Genomic DNA, 19288 nt, shown 5'->3' with positions numbered 1-19288 from the left:
ATTAGTGATGTCTGAAAAGTGTAAAAAAAAAAAAGAAAAAGAGAGAGAGAGAAAGAGAGCACCACAATCTATTAGTGATGTCTGAAATGGAGCAGACCAGGAGAGCACCCGTGAATGTTGTCCTCCATAGGTTAGTTCATCTCTGAGGTCCTTCCCTGCTCTGACATGCTTTTGTTCCATGGTTACCTCCAGCCTGGTGGGGAACAACATTGGCAGTGTGGGTGCCCAAGCCTTAGCACTGATGCTGGCAAAGAATGTCATGCTAGAAGAACTCTGGTGAGTTTGGGGGATTTTCTGCTCTGGGGAGGTGGATCACAATCTCTGCTGATCCCCTGGCCTCATCCATAGGAGCAGTTGTGTGGACGGACAAAGGTCAATGATTGAGTGATTGACTGATTGATTGATTGTGTTTGTCTTTATATGTACTGAGTGGTATGAAGCTTATAGAGCCTGGTATGTACATGCTAATTTTTTAATTTAATAAAATATATTGGTTTGCTGGTTTGATGACTGCCTCCACATGGCATAAGTGTTAAGAGCACAGACTCTGGAATCAAGCAGGCCATGATCTTAAGCAAGTTAAATAACAATTTCAGAATCTCAAGTTTCATGTCTGTAAAATGAGGGTAAGAATACTTCCAACCATAAAGGATTTTTGCAAGAATTAGATAAGGTAGTGCGTGTGAAGACCTTAATATAGTGTCTGGCATATTTGTAAGTGCTCCATAAATGTTAAATTAGAATAGTGACAGGGTTGCTACTACTATTGCTGCTGCTGCTGCTGCTGCTACAACTACTACTAGTACTGTGACTACTACTAATAATAAAGTTTTGTTATTTTAAAGTGAATTTGAGTTCCTAGGAGTACTGGGTGTTCAAGTCATAGGTCACTTTGGAAGGTATAATGGAGTTTTGATAGTTGAAAGAGGAACCATGAATCATGCTTATACTGTTGACCTGAAGCAGATTCTAAGTTTCTCATCCTTTAGATGCCACTAGTATAGTTTTCTGACATGTTCTGGGCAGTTTCAGATTATGTCAGGGAGATAAAATGCTGAATGTTTGATTTTCCCAGGAAGCAGAAAGGCACTGCAACATATGGGCATTGACATAAACAGATTTTGTGGATGGACCTCGGCTGTTGCAGGGCTTACTAGGTCCACTAAACTATGATTTGATTCTATCCTGACCGGATTTTGCCACTTGGAATTTCTTAGTAGAGGAGAACCTTATTGTGAGAGCATCAGTTATGATTCCTGTTAAAAGAAAAACTTCCGGCAAATTAAATTTAGCAGAGCTGATTTGAGCATACAGCAGTTTATGAATTGGGCAGCATTCAGAACTGGGAGCGCTTCACCCAGCAAGGTGGGCAAGCACTATCTACAGACAGGAAAAGGAAGTGATGTACAAAACAGCTTGATTGGTTGCAGCTGGGCACTTGCCTTGTTTGGGCATGATGTGATGAGGCGTTTTCCTTATATGGACATAGTCTGATCAGCTGGTAGGCTGTGATTGACTGAAGCCTGGCTGCTGTGATTGACTGAGACTTAGCTGTTTGTTACAAGGATATATCGTTAGGTTGCAGTTTGCCACATAGGAACTCAAAGTACGGAGGCAGTCTCAGGCCACATTTGGTTTAACTATACGTTAAGCTGCACGTGACAGAATACCTTCATCTATAGAGGTTTAAACAAGGAAAGGGTTTATTTTTTCCTGTATAGGCAGCTGGAAGTAGGCAGTGTAGGGTTTGTACAGTGGCTACAAGAGGCCAGGAGGGGTCTCAGCTCTGTCTCATTATCTTTCTGTTCCATCATCCTTAGCCTGTGACTTCATTCACGTGGTTGGTTGCCTCATGATCACAGGATGGCTGCTCCAGCTGCGGCACTACTTCTGTATTCCAGGATTTGGTCTATATACCAGGGAAAGCCATCTGCGTTTCTCTCCTTTAAAAAGCATTCCTGGAAGTCCCACCTGTCAGCTTCCCCTTTTGTATCAACCATGTGTATGTCACTTGACCAACCCACGTGTATGTTGTTTGACCAGCCCTGGCTGCAATGGAGAGTGGGAAATATAGTTTTTTCACCGAGTGCATGGCTGTCCAAATGAAATGAGACTTCCATTAATAAGGAAGAAAGGAAAGATGGATATTGGGAAGCTGGGGGATGAGGGAACTTATTACATAGAGAGCCCTTGGAGTGAATTCTCTTGCAAATATGTCCCTGGAATTGAGAATCCCCACAACGTACTTTATCTGTTCTTTCTTTATCCTGAGTTTGGGTTTTCAGATGTTGGATTTCCTATATGGGGGGCATGTGAGTTCATCTTTATTGACATCATCTTCCATAATCAATGTTATATCAACTGGATTTTCTCTCTTGTTCTCACCAGCCTGGAGGAGAACCATCTCCAGGATGAAGGTGTATGTTGTCTCGCAGAAGGACTGAAGAGAAATTCCAGTTTGAAAATCCTGAAGTAAGGAACCCATAAGCAGGAAACAGGACAATAATTGCTGATCTTTGGAAGGGGCATTTCTGACTAAGATCTGGGCAGCTCCCCGCTGGGGTAACTCACGTGTGGTGGCCTGGTAGAACAGCTTGCCCTGGTCTAGGTGGACAAGGATTCCAGCGCAAGTTGTTTATCTGGGAGGTGGTCCCAGTAAATGCTGATAGGAGAGTGGTGAAGTGAGATGGGAAAGCGAAGGTAACCAATAAAGGAGAGTTATCAAGAGAGTTATCAATGAGGGAAATTGGAGCTCAGTACTCTGGGGCACTCCTGGAGCCAGTGCAGAAAACACCTGGTCACCTACCCAACCAATGGGCAAGAAAGCCATGGCCTTTATCCACCAACCGTCTGTCCTTCCTGTGTTGACGTGCACTCATGGGGCACTGATTCTCTAGCACTTCCAGCTCACCCTCACCCAGCTAAACATGCTTCTGGGGTCAGGAGAATGGTCTTAGGCAGAGAGTGGCAAGTCTTTTCTGCAAGCAGTGGCTGGGGAGGTGATGTGATGGGGAGCACTGTGGCCTCCTCCAGTGGCTGACTCAGTGGCTTGGGACTTGTGCCACGAAGAGATGGACAACTGAGGTGAGCATGAACCCACCTAGTGACCATCACGGGCTTGTCAGGGTGCTCTCTGAGGCTGATGCCGAAATTCCTATTTCAAGGAGACCTCAGGAACCCCATCAGATGGCTCCTTTGGCTGGAGGAAAGTGTCATCTGCCTAGGCAAATGTGGTCCTAGGAAAACGCTTGCCATTTAGAAACAGACAGACAGACAGCTGCCTCTGTGAGTGCCAGCTTTGCTGCCAGGCTGCTATCCACTCTGGCAACACTTGTTTGTGTTGCTTTCACAAGCTAGGAAATTTCCAAATATTTGGTGAAAACACTTCCACTAATGATTTGGGTGGAAGTGGGCTGGGAAGTTGGGGTGAAGCCCAGTTATTGAGCCAGATGCCAGCTTTGCACTGAGGATAGGCCTTTGGGAATACCAGGCCCATTATTGACCAGGTGTGGATATGGCAGTTTTGTCTTCCCTCCTTGTCACAGCCTTACTCCACTTGACTCAAGTGGATGCCAGGCAATGAGGCCGGGGTTTGTCCCATGCCACCCTGTCATCAGCCTTATTATTCAGCATCCTAAACTATATCATCCCCCACAAAAATTGAACTTCTGATATATCTTTTTTTAAAAAGAGAAATTCCTGCATTTTTCTTTTCCAGGCTTAGTTTCTGCCAAGAGTTGGTTAAGAGTCCAGGCTTGCCAGGTGCAGTGGCTCACACCTGTAATCCCAGCACTTTGGGAGGCTGAGGCGGGTGGATCATCTGAGGTGGGGAGTTTGAGACCAGCCTGATCAACATGGAGAATCCCTGTCTCTACTAAAAATACAAAATTAGTCGGGTGTGGTGGCACACATCCGTAATCCCATCTACTCGGGAAGCTGAGGCAGGAGGATCACTTGAACCCGGGAGGTGGAGGTTGCCATGAGCCGAGATCACACCATTCCCCACCAGCCTGGACAAGAGAGAAGCTCCAGCCAAAAAAAAAAAAAAAAGAAAAAAAAAAAAAAGATGAGAAAAAAAATAATAATAATAAAAAAGAGTCCAGGTTCTAGAACCAGACAGCCTGGGTCTTACCCCTGCTCCACCATTACCAGCCAGTTCTTCTTGGATGAGTGCCTCAGTTGCCTCAAGTGTAAATGGAGATAATGTCTGGACCTTCATTACAGGCCATGAGCATTCACTGAGAGAATGTAGGTAACAAAAGTAAGTTGTAGGTTGGAGCAAAAGTAATTGTGGTTTCGGACCATGAATTTTAAATTATTATAACTAGGCTAAAATACATCTTTATTAATCAAAATAGGTATCATTATAATAAACACATTTTTTACCAATAAGAAATAAGTTTGTTTATTCCTGTAGCATAAAAATTCGTGCTTCGGGATTCGACAAACTCTTGGAAAGCATTTTCTGCATCCTGCTGGTTGTAGAAGCATTTTCCCTGCAAAAAGTCGTCGAGATTCTTGAAGAAATGATAGTCAGTTGGCCAGAGGTCAGGTAAATATGGCGGATGAGGCAAAACTTCATAGTCCAATTCATCCAACTTTTGAAGCTTTGGTTGTGCGACGTGCAGTCGGGTATTGTCGTGGAGAATTGGACCCTTTCTGTTGACCAATGCCTGCTGCAGGCGTTGCAGTTTTCAGTGCATCTCATTGACTTGACGAGCATACTTCTCAGATGTAGTGGTTTCGCCGGGATTCAGAAAGCTGTAGGGGATCAGACCAGCAGCAGACCACTGGTGACCATGACCTTTTTTTTTTTTTTGGCACAAGTGTGGCTTTGGGAAGTGCTTTGGAGCATCTTCTCGGTCCAACCCCTGAGCTAGTCCTTGCCAGTTATATAAAATCCACTTTTCATCTCATGTCACAATCAGATCAAGAAATGGTTCACTGTTGTTGTGTAGAAAAAGAGAAGATGACACTTCAAAATGATGATTTTCTTGGTTTTCACTCAGCCTCATGAGGCACCCACTTATCGAGCTTTTTCACCTTTCCAATTTGCTTCAAATGCTGAACGACCATGGAATGGTCGATGTTGAGTTCTCAAGTGGTTGTAAGAAGATCAGCTTTGATGATTGCTCTCAATTGGTCATTGTCAACTTCCAATGGCCTGCCAGCACAGCTCCTCATCTTCCAGGCTTTCGTCTCCTTTGCAAAACTTCTTGAACCACCACTGCACTGTACGTTCGTTAGCAGTTCCTGGGCCAAATGCATTGTTGATGTTGTGAGTTGTCTCCGCTGCTTTATGACTCATTTTGAATTTGAATAAGAAAATTGCTTGAATTTACTTTTTGTCTAACATCATTTTCATAGTCTAAAATAAATATAAAATAAACAGAAAGTATTAAGTCATTAGCAAGAAATCATAAAGTGAGAATTCTGCATTAAAACGATGTATAACATAACCACATTTATTTAAGAATGTATTCCAATATCAAATGGCAAATTTCAACAGTACAAAAACTGCAATTACGTTTACACCAACCTAATAGAAGCTCAACAAATACTGGCAATTACAAGCATTGCCTTAGGGTCAACTTGAAAGACGTTCCTAAAATTGTGGGAAAGGGGGAGGACCTGGAGTGGACATTATCGGAAGGCAAAGCTATAAGCAAAAGAGCAACATGGGAAACACATGACTCCTCCGTTACTGTCCCTGGCCCTATCCTGTCTCCCCTCCCTGTTGTCAGCTACCTCATATATTCTCTAATCTCTGTGTCTGTGCCCTCAAAGACCCCCCTAAAAATGGAAATATTACTGCTCATTGGTTATTTTCTATCAATTAAGTACTGTATTAGTCCATTTTCATGCTGATGATAAAGATATACCCAAGACTGGGCACTTTTTGAAAGGAAGAGTTTATTGGACTCACAGTTCCACATGGCTGGGGAGGTCTCACAATCATGGCGGAAGGTGAAAGGCACATCTCACATGGCAGCAGACAGGAGAAGAGGGCTTGTTCAGGGAAACTCCCCTTTTTAAAACCATCAGATCTCGTGAGACTTATTTACTATAATGGGAACAGGATGGAATTCAATTACCTTCCACTGGCTCCCTCCCACAACATGTGGAAATTCAAGATGAGATTTGGGTGGGGACACAGCAAAACCATATCGAGTACTGCGCAAGTGTTTTAGGTTTGCAGAGAGTGGTGGGTCTGCCCGGCAAGCAGAGTGTGGGGAGATAATGCCGGGACTGGTGGCTGACTTAATGGCCCGGGACCCATGCCACAAGGAGATGGATGGTGGATGTGAACAGGAGCCTGCTTACACCCATCACAATTTAGATTCTTATGCTTGATGACACAGGTACTCTTTTAGGCCCATTTTACCAATGAGGAAATTAGAACTAATTTGCTCAAGATCAAAAAAAGAAGTGGTGTAGGTGGGATTTAAACCCAGGACATCTAGCACTAAAATGCATGTACTTAACTACTATCCTAAGGGAGTGGCTACTTAATTTGATAAACTCATCTAGTGAATGGAAGAGAGATGGGTGCATTTCACTGATGGTACTAAGCCTTCGCTGATGAGCTCACTGGGAATCTCAGACATGAGTGGGAGGTGTCTAGGGGACAGGTGGGCTTCAGTAGGCTGGATAACTCCTGAAGTCTGTTTAACTGGACAGTTTCAAGAGGAAAACCAAGAATCCTTGAAGCTCACCATTCTATCTTTTTCTCCAGGTTGTCCAATAACTGCATCACCTACCTAGGGGCAGAAGCCCTCCTGCAGGCCCTTGAAAGGAATGACACCATCCTGGAAGTCTGGTAAGGCCCCTGAGCAGGCCTGCTTTAGCTCTCTGAGCCTCAGTTTTTTCTATCTGTAAAATGGGGTGGTGGGAGAGAGGAAAATTTCGAGGATCCTTCTGATTCTCACATTCAGGGAGAATGATTCTGCATGTGAGGGATCTGGTTCTCTGTCTAAGAAGTCTTTACATCTTTAAGTAGGAAGCAATGATTTCATTTTTAAACCTTGACTATTTATTCAGCAACTTCTGTGTTCTATGAGATAGTGTAGGAATGGGGATGTGGTTGAAGAATGAAAAGAAGAGTCAGCTCCTGCCCTCCTGGGAACTGCATCTGCCTTCACAGGTCAAAGATACTGGATCAGACCTTCTGTGGTTCTGAATGGAGGTTACACAGGTTAGGAGCAGGTTGCACAGTGTATCTAGTTCTCTATAAGAAAGCCATAGTCCTTCATGTATTTGAAAAAAGCAAGAATTGCATTCTTGACAGATTCTTTCGTTGCCTTAAAAAGAATGGCCTTGGGAGTCTGGGCAGCTGGGTCCAGTGTTGTGGACTTTCTCTCTGCTGAGCCACAGCTTCAAAGATTTGTTCTTATTTCCAGGGATCTATTTCTCAGACAATAAGTAAAGGTTTTCCCTGGCCTAATGTGCTATAAGTGAATGTTACTATGTATGTTCCAGGCACTGGGCTAGAGACTAGTATTTAAAAGCCAGGAAATTTCCTATAAAAAATCTGTATCTCAGGGTTTTCTCAAAAGAGCTGGGAACTCTGGATGCTCATTCATGATTCCAGTAGTTAACCAGAGTACAAGAAGGGCTAAGTCTTCTCAGATGGGCAAACCCACTCTGGCTGACTACAGATCCACCAAGCCTATTGCCTTAGACCAGGACCCTTTGGCAACTCATTTCCATAAGCTTGTCATCCCTGCTTTAAATATGGAGGCCTTGTCTTCTTTCAAAAAGCATACCAAGGCTGCAGCAAATGCAGATATCAAATGATGAAGTTAAACACAAAAGCTTTGCTGGGCGTGGCAGCTCATACCTGTAATCCCAGCCCTTTGGGAGGCTGAGGCAGGAGGATCACGTGAGGCCAGAAGTTCGACATCAGACCTCTTCTCTTAAAAAAAAAAAATTCAGCTGGGTGCGGTGTAGTTCCTAGCTACTCGGGAGGTTGGGATGGAAGGATCCCTTGAACCCAGGAGTTCAAAGCTGCAGTGGGCCACGATTGCATCACCGCACAGGCGACAGAATTAGATTCCCGTCTCTTAAGATGATAAAAAATTTAAAAGTGACTTCAAAAATCTATGCTGTGATGGAGAGATTTTTCCTTCTGTAAGATTGTGACATTTCTGTGGCCTATGACATCATCAGGTTCTGGGCAGAGCGTAGGTTTTCTGTTTCTTTGTTTTTGAAACCATTGCTCAGTCCTAAGAAACATCACATTCTGTGTCCTGGGCACCAGCCAACATCAGGTTGATATTTTAAGGGATCTGATGCTATTTGCTGCCTGTTGATGGAACTTGGGAGGGCACCAGGGTTTGCTCATTGCATTCTTGACAGATTCCCTTGTTGCCTTAAAAAGAATCACTGGCCTTGGGGAGTCTGTGGCTGGCTGGGTGCAGTGTTGTGGACTCTCTCTGTCTGCAGAGTCATGGAGCCTTGTTCAGAATGCTTCATGAGCTGCCCTGGTTGACCGAGGGTAAAACGGCCCTGACTTCCCTGCAAGAAACACTGCAGCTGGGCCAGAGGGTCAGCCCATGCCAGGCATGGGTTTAAAAAATGGACGCTTTTGTTTGAACGCCCTGCTCTAATTTTGTCCTCACTCAAACCTCTGTTCACTTGATCTCCTTTAGGCTCCGAGGGAACACTTTCTCTCTGGAGGAGGCTGACAAGCTTGGCTGCAGGGACACCAGACTCTTGCTTTGAAGTCTCCGGGAAGATGTTCATCTCAGTTTGTTTGTGAGCAAGCTGTGAGTTTGGGCCCCAGAGGCTGGGTGACATCTGTTGGCAGCCTCTTCAAAATGAGCCCTGTCCCGCCTAAGGCTGAGCTTGTTTTCTGGGAACACCATAGGTCGCCTTTATTCTGGCAGAGGAGGGAGCATCAGTGCCTTCCAGGATAGACTTTTCCCAAGGCTACTTTTGCCATCGACTTCTTCCCAAGATTCAATCCCAGGATGTGCAAGAGGGACAGCCCCTCCTCCACGGTATGGGGCTGGCCTCTACTGATCCTCCCAGGCTTCCATGTGGGTCAGTGGGGCCCATGGATGTGCTTGTTAACTGGGTGCCTGTTGGTGGAGAGGCCTGGACTATCACAAAAGACCCCTTCCCACTGCTCTGATGAAGAGGAGTGCGCAGAACACAATTCAGGAAGCAACTTTCTCCATGTCTCCACTCATCCATCCAGGCCATTCCCCATCTCTGGTTCCTTCCCTCCTCCTGGACTCCTGCACACGCTCCTTCCTCTGAGGCTGAGATTCAGAATATTAGTGACCTCGGCTTTGATATTTCATTTACACACCCCCAACCCTGGCACCCAGGGTGGGAAGGGCTACACCTCAGCCTGCCCTCCTTTCCGGTGTTTAAGACATTTTTGGAAGGGGACACATGACAGCCGTTTGTTCCCCCAAGACATTCTAGGTTTGCAAGAAAAATATGACCACACTCCAGCTGGGATCACACGTGGACTTTTATTTCCAGTGAAGTCAATTACTCTTCAGTTAAGCCTTTGGAAACAGCTCCACTTTAAAAAGCTCCAAATGCAGCTTTAAAAAATTAATCTGGGCCAGAATTTCAAACGGCCTCACTAGGTTTCTGGTTGATGCCTGTGAACTGAACTCTGACAACAGACTTCTGAAATAGACTCACAAGAGGCAGTTCCATTTCATTTGTGCTAGAATGCTTTAGGATGTACAGTTATGGATTGAAAGCTTACAGGAAAAAAATTAAGCCCTTCCTTCTAAGCAAATGTCTTCCTGGATTATTCAAAATGATACATGTCGAAGCCTCTGTAAATTGTCAGATGCTGTGCAAATGTTATTATTTTCAACATTAAGATGTGTGAAAACTGGTTAATATTTATAAATCACTTTGTTTTATTGTCTTAAGTTTATACTTTTATAGACAACATGGCCGTGAACTTGATGCTGTAAATAATCAGAGGGGAATAAAGTATTGAGTCAAAACAGCCATCTTCCTTGTGACCAAACATTTAAAAATATTCTGGCCAGGCACAGTGTCTCACTACTGTAATCCTATCACTTTGGGAGGCGGAGGTGGGCGGATCACCTGAGGTCGGGGGTTTGAGACCAGCCTGACCAACATGGAGAAACCCCGTCTCTACTAAAAATAGCAGAGGTTGCAGTGAGCCGAGATTACACCACTGCCCTCCAGCCTGGGCAACAAGAGTGGAACTCCGTCTCGAATAAATACATAAAATAAAAAATAAAAATATTCCTAAAGCTTATCAAATTTTAAAGCACAATTTTCTATTTGAAGGGGGGGGAAAAATGATATTTTCAACCCGATCTTGTATAGCTTAAGGCAAAAGCAATTCTTAGAAAATAACCAGGCAATCAAAACACTTTTGGCTTCAGTTTAGAAAAATTTAACCCGGTGGAGTTTTCAGCTGTGCAGGAGCCGCCCCATACCCAGCCTAAAAGGCTGCAACACATGTGAAAAGGCCCCTTGGCTGCCCTGCATTCCCTCAAAGTGGCTCCAGGAGTCTTTAACAGGAGAAAGATGGAGAAGGTTTACCTATGGCTGGCTCTCCACAGCGAGCAGCCTCTCATGCAGGCCTTGTGTTAAAATAATGCTTAGCTGCGTTTAATGAGCAAGGGATCAGGTGGTCGCCCAGCAAGGTGAAATGCTACTTCCTTGAAATTTCTCTTTAAATTTCTCTTATAAGGAAACTGCGATTGCATTTGTGCGTGTCTGGCTTACTCGGTGTTGCGGCATCTCCCTGGACCCTGTGTGGGAATGTGTCTGTGGGTTTTCTTTGTGATTGGTGCTGTGTTCTGCCCAGACCACTGTTTCTAATATAGCAGATCACGAGGAAGGTGGTGATGAGTCTCCTTTCGCTGAGGTGAACCCACAGCAGCCCATTTGCATAGCACTATATTGGGTTGCCAATTTGTCATCTTTAAATTCATTCAGCAATGAGGTCAGGCATGGTGGCTCAAGCCTGTAATCTCAGCACTTTGGGAGGCTGAGGCAAGTGGATCACTTGAGGTCAGGAGTTCAAGACCAGCCTGGCCACCATGAGAAACCCTGTCTCTACTAAAAATAGAAGAAGAAAAAAATAAGTTAGCTGGGTGTGGCAGCGCACGCCTGTAATCCCAGCTACTTGGGAAGCTGAGGCAGGAGAATCGCTTGAATCTTGGAGGAGAAGGTTGCAGTGAGCTGAGATCATGCCGCTGCACTCCAGCCTGGGCGACAGAGCGAGACTGTCATAAATTAATTAATTCATTAATTCAGCAATGATTTATTAACCAGTTATATAAGGGCGACCAGTGGATGGACAAAACAGACATGGTCCTCAAGGTGCTTAGGTGAGGGTAGAGGGAGAGGCAGGCAGAAAACAAGTCAGTTGAAAAAGATATGAAAAAATCTTCAGCCAGGCACTGTGGCTCATGCCTGTAATCTCAGCACTTTGGGAAGCCGAGGTGGGCAGATCACTTGAAGTTGGGAGTTCGAGACCAGCCTGGCCAACATGATGAAAACCCGTCTCTACAAAAAATACAAAAATTAGCCGGACATGGTAGCAGGTGCCTGTAATCTAGCTACTTGGGAGGCTGAAGCAGGAGAACTGCTTGACCCCGGGAGGCAGAGGTTGCAGTGAGCTGAGGTCACACTACTGCACTCTAGCCTGGGCAACAGAACAAGACTCTATATCCAAAAAAAAAAAAAAAAAAAAAAAAAGTCTTCAGGCTGTTGACGGCCTGGTCCGAGACAGGTTGTCTGAGGAGGTGCCAGGTAAGCTGTGTCCCCAAGAATGACAAAGATATGGCCAAGCAAAGAGTGAGAGGGAACAAGGGAGCATTCTAGTCATGGGGGACAAGCAGTACAAAGACCCTCGTGGGGGAAGGAGCCTGGTATGCATGGTAGGCTCAATAGTCACTCCCAAAGATACGTAGATTCTAATTCCCGGGACCCTGGGAATGTTGCCTTACATGGCAAAAGGGACTTTGGAGGTGGGATTCAGTTAAGGGTCTTGAGATGGAAAGATTATCCTGGATTACCTGGATGGGCCTTAAATGCAATCGCAGTTTCCTTATAAGAGAAACTTAAAGGACAATGTAAAGCAAAGGGAAATATGACACCAGAGAAGAAAACAATGTGATCACCAAGTAAGATGCTACACTCCTGGCTTTGAAGGTGGAGGAAGGTGCCATGAGCCAAGGATTGCAGCTCTAGAAGGTGAAGAAGACCAGGAAATAGATTATCCCCTAGAACCTCCGCAAGCCACATAGCCCTGCCTGCCTTGGCTCCAGCCCATTTTGGACTTCTGACCTCCAGGACTATAAGGGAATAATTTGTGTCGTTTCCTGCAGCAGCCGTAGGAAACTAATACACTATGTTGGAGGCAAGCTAAGGGAAAGGTGTCACTAGATGAGTTTGCAGAGGTAGGTAGGGACAGTTCAGGAAAGGTGTCACTGGCCACAGTCAAGAGTTTGGTCTTAGTCTTGGAATAACATCAAGGCCTTGGAAAGTTCTAAGCAGGGGAGATGTGAACCAATTTACAGTTAAAGAAGACCTTCTTTGCTCCTGGGTGGAGATGGGACAGGAATATGTAGGGGTGGGGATGGGAGGCAGAAGAAGTGGGGAGGCTGCCTCAGAGCTATTGCAGGTGAGAGGCGGTTGGCATGGAGGTGGAGAGAAGAGGATGGATTCCAGAGACATTCTGGAGGTAGATTCCCAAGAGCCTACGAATGGGTTGGATGGGAGGGATGAGGGAATGGCAGACATCAAGGATGACTCATAGATTTCTGACTTGAGAAACTGGGGGCTTGGGAAAGTTGGGTGGGAAACCAGTTTGGAAGTGGGAGGGAGTTCTGTTTTGAATTGTCAAGTTTGAGACACCGAAATGGAGAAGTTAAGTGGAGACGTCAAAAGATGGTGTGAATTTGGAGCTCATGGGAAAGGTCACAGCCAGAGGTAACAGCGTGGGCGTCCTTAGTGTCAAACTGAGAATGGGGCCCTTGAGTCTGGATGACATGAGCTAGAAAGAGATTATGGAGAAAGAAGAGGTCAAGAGGGCCTAGGTAAGATGGTACTGAGATCTTGATATGTGATTCCTGGTAGAGTTCAGAATAGGAGAAATTCCCCAATTTTCAAAAGTCCAGCGGATACCACCAAAAGCCTCCTGGGCCAGTGTAGGGAACTAGGGAAGTAGGATTCTTGATTGTAAGCTTCTCTGATAGAAAAGTTACCTGAAAGGTACATGCTCATGGCCAGAAGTTTATCCATGAGCAGACAGATTCGTTTTGCAGCCAAGAATACATAATTCTCATGCACAGAAAAACAAGGTATTAGAGCAGAACTTTAAAAACAGCCTCAGACTTTCATAATATTCACCGCCATCCCGGACGAAAAAGGATGCCAATCTGAGGGCCCTTCCCTCCCCATAGCACCAAACAAAAAGCTGAAATGAATACACCCCACAGAAATGTGAGAGGTGGAGTCATATTCCAAGCGGCTGAGCTGAGGCTAACCCTTCATTCCATTATTGTACCAGGACAGCTTCAAGCCTCCTTCTTCACTCGGGTGAGTGGTCCAGCCCAGTGTGTGAGGCGCCCAGTACTCAGGGCAATGCCTGGCAGTGCCTGGGCACAAGAGAATGCGCTGCCTCAGGCCCTGGGTGGAGGGTTCCAGGTGAACTGTAAGGTCATAAAGGACATTTGCCCTGGAGAATCACAGGCAGAGATCACAGCAGGGAAGACCGGCAATCCAGGTTCTTTGATTGGCTTCCCTTGGACAGTTTTTTTCCCTCTAAATTTAATCACAACCTATTATTATTTCCTGAACAATCCACAGATCCAGTCCCCTAAGCATCACCACTCCCCTGATCGCTCATCCTGAAAATGCTTCTTTTCAGGGGTGCTACATCTCTTTCTGCTTTGTAGCAACTTATCTCTTGATATCTTCAGTTCCACATCCCCTTGCACCCCTCCCTCTCTCCTCCTCTGCCTCCACCCCCAGGAAACAAGGGGTTCCCTTTGGGATCCATCCTTGCCTGGGTTACTGCATCAGTCTCCCTGTTACTGCCTTTGACATGAAGCGTGAACCTATTAAAACATAAGTCAGATCAGCCACTGCTCTGATGTAAACTCTCCAGGACTTCTCATCTGGTGCAGGGTAAAAGTCAAGGTCTCATCTGACTTGGACCCACTGTGTCCTCTCTGGCCTCCCCTTTGCCACTCATACCTGTTCTCTGGGCTCCAACCTCACTGGCTTCTTTGCTGTTCCCTGAGCATACCAGGCACATTGCTGAGGACACCTGGCACATTGCTGCTTCCAGACGTCTGCACTCCCCTGTCCCCTCCTATGGGAACACTGTTCCCTGAGACGGTGGTGTGGTTGGCTTCTTCACTGCCTTCGGGTCTTAGTTCAAATGCCACCTACATGAGGTAGTCCTTCCCTGAACGATCTACCTAAATAGCAGTTTCCAATCACTGCCTACCCTCCTTTGTATTGTCTTCTGTGCATGAACTACCTGACACGTGGTCAGTTTTCCCTTCCCCGAGAATGTCAGCTTCTGGAGAACAGGAACCACGCTCACTGCAGTGTCCTCAGAGTCTATAAAGGTGCCTAGCACATAGTAGGTGCTCAGTACATATTTGTTGAATGAAGGAAGGATCCACTTTCTTTATTAAAGGGGGCAGAAACTAGAAGTTGGGGCAGCTTATAAGAATAAGTCACCCTGGCCGGGCACGGTGGCTCACACCTGTAATCCCAGCACTTTGGGAGGCTGATGTCAGGAGATCGAGACCATTCTGGCTAACACGGTGAAACTTCGTCTCTACTAAAAAATACAAAAAATTAGCCAAGTGTGGTGGCGGGTGCCTGTAGTCCCAGCTACTCAAGAGGCTGAGGCAGGAAAATGGCGTGAACCCGGGAGGCGGAGCTTGCAGTGAGCCGAGATTGCACCACTGCACTCCAGCCTGGGTGACAGAGCAAGACTCTGTCTGAAAAGAAAAAAAAAAAAAAAAAAGAACGAGTCACCCTTTTTCTGACATCGTTTCTGTCTCCTTTCTAAAGGAGGAAGATTCCCTGGGACATGGAACAATCCCTAATGCATCAACTGCCCAAAATGGGATCCAGATGTAGCAGAGAGTTCCCTTTAATAAAGAGCTTTCTGTGTGTGTTTTAAAAATCAAACATAGAAATTATTTGTCATTGATACCAGCAAATAGCTCAAATGGGAGAGCATGGATTTATAGTTCAGCTGGATTAGTTTAAAGATGATTAAAGTAATCCCCTTTATCTTATCAAAAAGAGCTTTTAGGTGGTCAGAGTAAAAGTCCTCAGACAGAATGTTCAGTCGCACTTGGAATTTCCCTTCCCTAAGAGATAAGCACATCTCAGAGATGGAAGACCTCAACCCGTCATCCATGGATCAAAACACTGTGCTGGGCTACCATGGAGAAAGCGCCTGTGACGTATCCTTGCTTGTGTGGATACCTGGTCCAGTTAGCCCCTTGGCCCAGTGTTCATTCTGAATGCCCATATTCACAGGATTGGTGGGAAATGGCTGGAGCCATGGGAGGTTGGATGGACATCTGGGAGTTGCCATTTACTAAGATGGGGAGTGCAGAGGGATTGCAGGGGGTGCTGGTGGGGAATATCAGGAGTTCGCTTCTGGCTGTGTTGAGTGGAGATGCTGAGCAGGTGGTAGGATATAAAAGAGATATCAAATTTGGAGAGAATGCAAATAGGAGGTACCCCATGGTAGGCACTAGGAAGCATGGAGCAGAGTCTAGTCAATAACCATGACTGGTGCTTCTGAGCAGGTTTCCTTGAGTCCTGACCATGTGTTGTTACTCTATGTCCCATGCCCCTACGAGGCTACCTGGAGTTTACCATCCTCCGCGGGGAAAGCGCCATTCAATTCAATAGTTTTATGTTAGGTTCCTGCTGTGTGCAATGACAGAACGACATAAGACAGCTTAGTATCAGTGTTAGGTCAGGCACAGTGGCTTATGCCTATAATCCCAGCACTTTGGGAGGCCAAGGCAGGAGGATCTCTTGAAGCCAAGAGTTCAAGACCAGCCTGGGCAATGTGGTGAGACCCTCATCTCTACTCAAAAGAGAAAAGTTAGCTGGGCATGGTGGTGTGTACCTGTAGTCTCAGCTACTTGGGAGACTGAGGTGGGAGGATCACTTGAGCCCAGGAGACAGGGCTGCAGTGAGCTATGATTGTGCCACTGTACTCCAGCCTGGGCAACAGAGTCAGACCCCATCTCAAACAAAAAACAAGAACCAGCGTTATGTTCCCTGCAAAACCCTTCAAAAGCTTCCCATTGCTCTTGGGATGGAGAACAACACCTATCCTTGGCTCCCAAGGCCCTTTTGTGCCCTCATTGTCTGCCTCTTCCAGTTTCTTCAACAGGTCATGCACTTTCCTGTTCCCTATTTCTGAAGTGTTCCCCCTCACTCCTGCCTGCCAGTTATCTTTCCCATCTCATCTCAAAAGTGACTTCCTCAAACAGGTCTTCCCTGAGTGGCCAACCTCCCCTAAGGCATGCTCAGAGAGATTCTTCTTCTGAGGCTTATCACAGCTTTAATTAAGTAAGTGATCATCTAATGAGTATTTTAGTTTGCATTTTTTTGCCAGAGGGAGGGTGGTATCTCTCTTGTACATTGCTGTTTCCTGGTACCTGCTCAATAACTCAACCACTAGTTCCATGAACCCAGGACCAGGTTGGATGGAAGAGGCTGTGGGGTGGTGGATTGAGAGAGGTCATTAGTGAGGGCTGGAGCCCTCTGCGAAGACATGTCTGTAAAGGACTTTGACTAGGTCCTCCATGAAGGGAGGATTTGGAAGGCAGAGAGGATGAGCATTTCAGTTGGGGAATCCATTTTTAACAGAGGTGGAAAGAGCCTTGGCTTGGAATCAGGGTGTCGGCCCATCTCCTGAGTGACAGGGGGCTAGTAATTTACCGTCTTTGGGCCTTCATCTCCCATCTGTAAAGTGAGAGGCTGGTTTACCAAAGACTGCAAATAATAGCACCATGACACTATCTCCCTATCTCATCCCCTGGCAGACATCTCTCTTGCCTGTGAGCCTGAATACAAGTTCAGAATTAGCTTTAACGCAATGTTCTAGGCAGCCATTCCCAATTGATAGGAAACGATAATTGAGATAAGCCCTATTTGTCAGGCTTGACTTGGATGAAGATCCCTTAGATGTTGTCAGGCCCCGGCACTGAGTCAGTGAACATATGACAGGACAGACCCTGGGGAAGAAAGCCCTATGGAAGTAGAGACCTCAGCAGCACCAAACGCCATCAACCGAAAGGACACAAAAATGGGCCGGGCACGTTGGCTCATGCCTGTAATCCCAGCACTTTGGGAGGCCAAGGCAGGCAGATCGCTTGAGGTCAGGAGTTTGAGGCCAGCCTGGCCAATATGGTGAAACCCCGTCTCTACTAAAAATACAAAAATTAGCTGGGCATGGTGGCAGGCGCCTGTAATCCCAGCCACTTGGGAGGCTGAGGCAGGAGGATCTCTTGAACCTGGGAGGCGGAGGTTGCAGTGAGCTGAGACCGTGCCACTGCCCTCCAGCCTAGGCAACAGAGCAAGACTCTGTTTCAAAACAAACAAACAAACAAACAAAAATCCCCAGCAGCAACAACAACAAAAACAAAAAGAAGGGACATGAAAATATTCCAGTCCAGAGTGACAAACTCAAATGCCTTAAGGGACCAGTGGATGTAGATCATGCAGATAAGAGAAGTGGTCCCAGCCGGTAGCATGAGAATGTTTGCCTTGCCTAAAAGGACCGCAAATCTCTCTCCTTTACATTCTTTTCTCTTTCCTCCTTCTTATTGTATGGGTTAGGCAAAACCAATACAATAAAATTTCAGCTGAAATTTTCTTCCAGACAGTTGGACTGTGACCTCAGAGTCCTTCCAGCTTTGTTGGAGAATAAAGATGTAGAGGAGAACGGTGTTGCCTAAGGCCACACAAGCCAGGCCTGTTGATTTCCAACTTATGGCTTCCTTTGGCAGTGTGGTCGTGAAGTTTGGAATACAGGAAGATAGGGGTGACAAAAGAGGGACAGGACGTAGAAAGAGGCTTAGGTTTTCAAAAGATGCTCATTTCATTTTGGATGACTATGGCAGGGAAGAGTGGTGGCCTGTCTACTGCTACTGTTACTCGTCACTCATGTGACTGCTTTTATGTATTCATTGGTTTAAATTCCCTGGATCTCCAGAAACATGTTACTTTCCACTGGGGGAAATTTGTGTCATGGTTAAACACACACACAGACACACACACACACACACACCCCTCCTCCTTTCTCAGTGTTAATCACCTTCTCCTATAATTAGCACTTAAAATGTCAAAGGAGAAGAAATTAATTAACAGGAGTATCCAGTGCAGCAAGGCTCTGGGACTGATTATAAAAAGCACTTCCTTAAATATTTTGAGTACTTTTGGGAATCAGAAGCCTCCCTTCTAATTGAAAGATCCTTAACTACACCCTAAGTCCTGGCTGGTGGCCAGGGGTGCAGGGCTGAGTGAGGCGGTGTGTGGAAATCCCTTCTTCACCATCCTTGGGAAAATTCCCTCCTAACTGGGATAGGTGGCAACAGAGGTTCGGAAACAGCAAGCGTCCCAGGCCGAATCTGCGGGGGAGGAAGAGATGAACCTTTCCTGAGCTGGTACTGCGTGCCAGAAACTTTAACTCAGTATTTTGCCACAATCCTGTAAGACAACCGATACTATGATCTCCATTTTACAGATGAGGACATTGAGGCACAGCGTGGTTGTGACTTCCCCGAGTCACGCAGCCACTGAATGAAAGCGCCAAAGATTCAAAGTGAGGTCTGATTCTAAAGCTTTGCTCTCTCACGGCATCCTGGAATCCTATTCCCAACCTTCATCTGGACTCTCAACCCAGCCCAAACCTAAGCGTCTACAGTTTTGACAGCTGAGGCAGGAGCACGGGAGGTGGAGCTGGTGACAGCGCAGCGCCCCGCCCCGCCCCGTCTCCGGCACCAGCCAATGGTGACGCGGCACCCACAGCCTTTCGCCCAATCAGCTTGAGCTTTCCGCCTCCATCCCCCGCTCTTCTCCGCCCCGCCCCTCCGCTTTCCCTTTGGTTCCACCGAGCTTGACAGAGCGGAAAGTCCCTTCGGCCGGCGCCGGGCCGGCAGCCATTGGAGGAAGGTCTGTCACAGGGAGGCCCAATCAGGGCCCGCTCAAGAGAGCAGCTCGGCCTGCGATTGGCCAGCGCGGCGTCTGCCCCCTCCGCCCCCGCTCCCTC

The 19288-nt window shown here is 46.3% G+C and overlaps 1 protein-coding gene across 1 annotated transcript in view; it reads left to right on the top strand.

The window, feature by feature from the left end:
• NOD2 (nucleotide-binding oligomerization domain containing 2) overlaps positions 1–9212 on the top strand; it is a 34643-nt gene extending 25431 nt beyond the window's left edge. Inside the window, exons 8-11 of the mRNA XM_011988655.1 lie at positions 175–276; positions 2389–2472; positions 6737–6820; positions 8652–9212. Of these exons, the coding sequence (XP_011844045.1) occupies positions 175–276; positions 2389–2472; positions 6737–6820; positions 8652–8724 (343 nt within the window). The 3' untranslated portion in view covers positions 8725–9212. The remainder of the gene's footprint in view (positions 1–174; positions 277–2388; positions 2473–6736; positions 6821–8651) is intronic.
• The last annotated feature ends 10076 nt before the right edge of the window (positions 9213–19288 follow it).

The sequence above is a fragment of the Mandrillus leucophaeus genome, unplaced genomic scaffold, assembly GCF_000951045.1.
Source record: "Mandrillus leucophaeus isolate KB7577 unplaced genomic scaffold, Mleu.le_1.0 Scaffold333, whole genome shotgun sequence".
In the NCBI taxonomy this organism is placed as follows: Eukaryota; Metazoa; Chordata; class Mammalia; order Primates; family Cercopithecidae; genus Mandrillus; species Mandrillus leucophaeus.
Note: the sequence above shows the minus strand (reverse complement) of the source record. Positions and strands in the feature narration are given on the sequence as shown.